We start from the raw sequence: 2,500 nt of genomic DNA, 5'->3' as shown, positions 1-2,500 counted from the left end.
TTACAGGCAACATTGGAACCACATTTACGTCAGTTCAGTTTGAGTCCCGTAGTTTTGGGCTTGATGTTTGTTATCAATGGTGGCACTTATGCTCTTACTGCTCCAATCTGGGGTTGGTTTTGTGACAAATATTCGCATCCAAAAGTAAAACTCTTTAAAAATTCGATTGACGATCGATCTAATAAAACGTAAAAACTTAATTAATTTGTTTTCTCTCTCTCTCTCTCTATATATATATATATATATATATATAGGTGGCAACAGTCGTAGGATGTATTCTCGTTGCTATTGCATTCTCTTTGGTAGGACCTGCACCCTTCATACCATATCCTACATTGGTTTGGATGACAATTTGTGGACTCGTTATACATGGTTTAGGAATGTCTGCTCAATTGGTTGCTAGTTTCACGGATGCTCTAAGAACATGCATGTAAATATCATTTTTCATTTATTACATTTAAATAGTTTTATGATCAATTCAACGCCTGAATACAGGCAATACTCTATACTTAGTCGATAACTACGAATAAAAGTGCCATCTATCGATAGAAAGAGGCAATAGAGGTTAATCTTAAAAAATATTTCCTAAGGGATAACGTTGTTAACTGCAATTATCGACCAAGTATAAAGTGATATCTATCTTCAGGCGCTATCTTTAATATAATTACAGAAAACATATACGATTAATAATAATAATATATATAATATATATATATATTTTTTTTTTAAGATCTTATGGATTTCCAAATAATCTTGAAACTTATGGTTTGATCAGTGGTCTCTGGACAAGCACTTTCGCATTGGGAGCCTTTATTGGTCCCAGTGTAGCTGGTATTCTTTTAGATAACATTGGATTTAGAAACGCTTCGATGTTTATTGTTATTCTTCACTTGATGATTGTAAGTTTAATTATATTCAATATGATTTTAATAATAGAACTAACAAAAATCCATCGAAATCCGTCAGATTACAAAATTTCTTGTTCTACGATGATTGATAAAATAAACAATAACAGATATAAAATTAAATTAATTAAAAATAATGAAAAATAAATTATAAAAAAATTGATGGTCATTAGTAAAGTAAATAATTGTGTAGATCTGATACTTAAAAAAAAAAAAAAAAAAAAAAAAAAAAAATCGTTGATAGTAAGTAAACCGTAGATTAAAAAAGATCTCTGCCTATTTAAACGTTAATATCTATCTATCTTATTAAGAAAAATTATGTTCTATTAAAAAAATGTTTATTTTTTTTCTCTCTCTCTCTCTCTTTTTTTCAGGCTATATTAGCTGCAGTGTTTCTTAGCAATTGTTCGAAAGGACCGAAACCATACACGGAAATTGGCGTAGCCGATGATATAAGAGTACCTTTGACGGACAGTGGTCGATCGAAAAGTGGTAGCTATCGTGTTGCTCGTGGTCAAAGCGTGCCGATAGATAGGCCGAATGGCATGAACTCGTTGATAGCTTGCAACAGTTATTCGAACAGGGCCGGCGCTTGGTCCAGAGCGTCTTACAGCGGACGATATTCTCATAGTTATGGCTCGATCGAAAACAAACGATATCTTGAATTGACTACGTGATGACATTTCCGAAAAAAGAAAGACAAACGAGAAAAAAAGAAAAAAAAAAAAAGAAAAAAAAAAAGAGAGAGAAAAAAAAGAAAGAAGAAACGAAGAAAAAGAAGAAACGAAAAATTCCACGAAAAGATAAAGAAGATCTTCTTCAATGAGAAACCTCGATTCGCGATAAGTTCACATTTAATCGCATTAACGAAGAAAATGAATCTCTCTTGTCTTTACAATTTTTTTTATTTTTTTTTTTTTTTTTTTTTTTTTTTTCAAGCGCGTTTACTTTTTTTTTCTTTCTTTTTCTTATCAGAACGAACGAACGAACGAACGAACGAGCGATGTAACTTTTTACCAATCACGTCTTTTTTCCTTCCTTATACCATTACCTGTGCGTAAAATAGGTAAATAAGTTGTGTTCGAATTCAAAAAGAATGACGATGAAGTAGCATGTTATAGTTTCGTTTTATATGTTCATTGCATTTTTATTTCTTTTTATTTTTTTTTTATTTTTTTTTTCTTATTTTTTTGTTAATTTCCTTCTCTTATGTTTCCGTAATTATTATGTACACGAGGGCAATTTGTTAGATAAGCGACTTCGTTCTTTTTTTCTTGATGTTTTAAATGTTACAAAAGAAACAAAAACAAAAAAAAAAAACAAAGAAAAAAAAGGAAAAAAAAAAAAAAAACAAATTCTTTTCAATGTATAAATTTCAATTCTTAAAGCGAACGAAAAATCGCAAACTTTTCAAATTGCCCTAATATGTTTTTTAAATGTTTTTTTTTTGTTTTGTTTTGTTTTGTTTTTGTTTCTTTTAATATATATTTAAAGGAAAGTTCGTGCATTATTGAATACGTTCTTTTGCTATTTTAGTCTCTGACCGAATCGTTTGAACGATCTAATTTTAATATGTGAAATCCTTTAACGTAGAT

General features: G+C 29.8%; 1 protein-coding gene across 1 annotated transcript in view; it reads left to right on the top strand.

Annotated features, from left to right (window-relative positions):
- The window catches only part of LOC124954508 (MFS-type transporter SLC18B1-like), a 6,841-nt gene that overhangs the window by 3,687 nt on the left and 654 nt on the right, over nucleotides 1–2,500 (top strand). The window contains exons 5-8 of the mRNA XM_047507549.1: nucleotides 1–144; nucleotides 255–430; nucleotides 731–899; nucleotides 1,280–2,500. The exon at nucleotides 1–144 is cut by the window's left edge and continues 80 nt beyond it; the exon at nucleotides 1,280–2,500 is cut by the window's right edge and continues 654 nt beyond it. Coding sequence (XP_047363505.1) covers nucleotides 1–144; nucleotides 255–430; nucleotides 731–899; nucleotides 1,280–1,582 — 792 coding nt within the window. The 3' untranslated portion in view covers nucleotides 1,583–2,500. The remainder of the gene's footprint in view (nucleotides 145–254; nucleotides 431–730; nucleotides 900–1,279) is intronic.

Source organism: Vespa velutina, chromosome 15 (genome assembly GCF_912470025.1).
Source record: "Vespa velutina chromosome 15, iVesVel2.1, whole genome shotgun sequence".
Classification (NCBI taxonomy): domain Eukaryota; kingdom Metazoa; phylum Arthropoda; class Insecta; order Hymenoptera; family Vespidae; genus Vespa; species Vespa velutina.
Note: the sequence above shows the minus strand (reverse complement) of the source record. Positions and strands in the feature narration are given on the sequence as shown.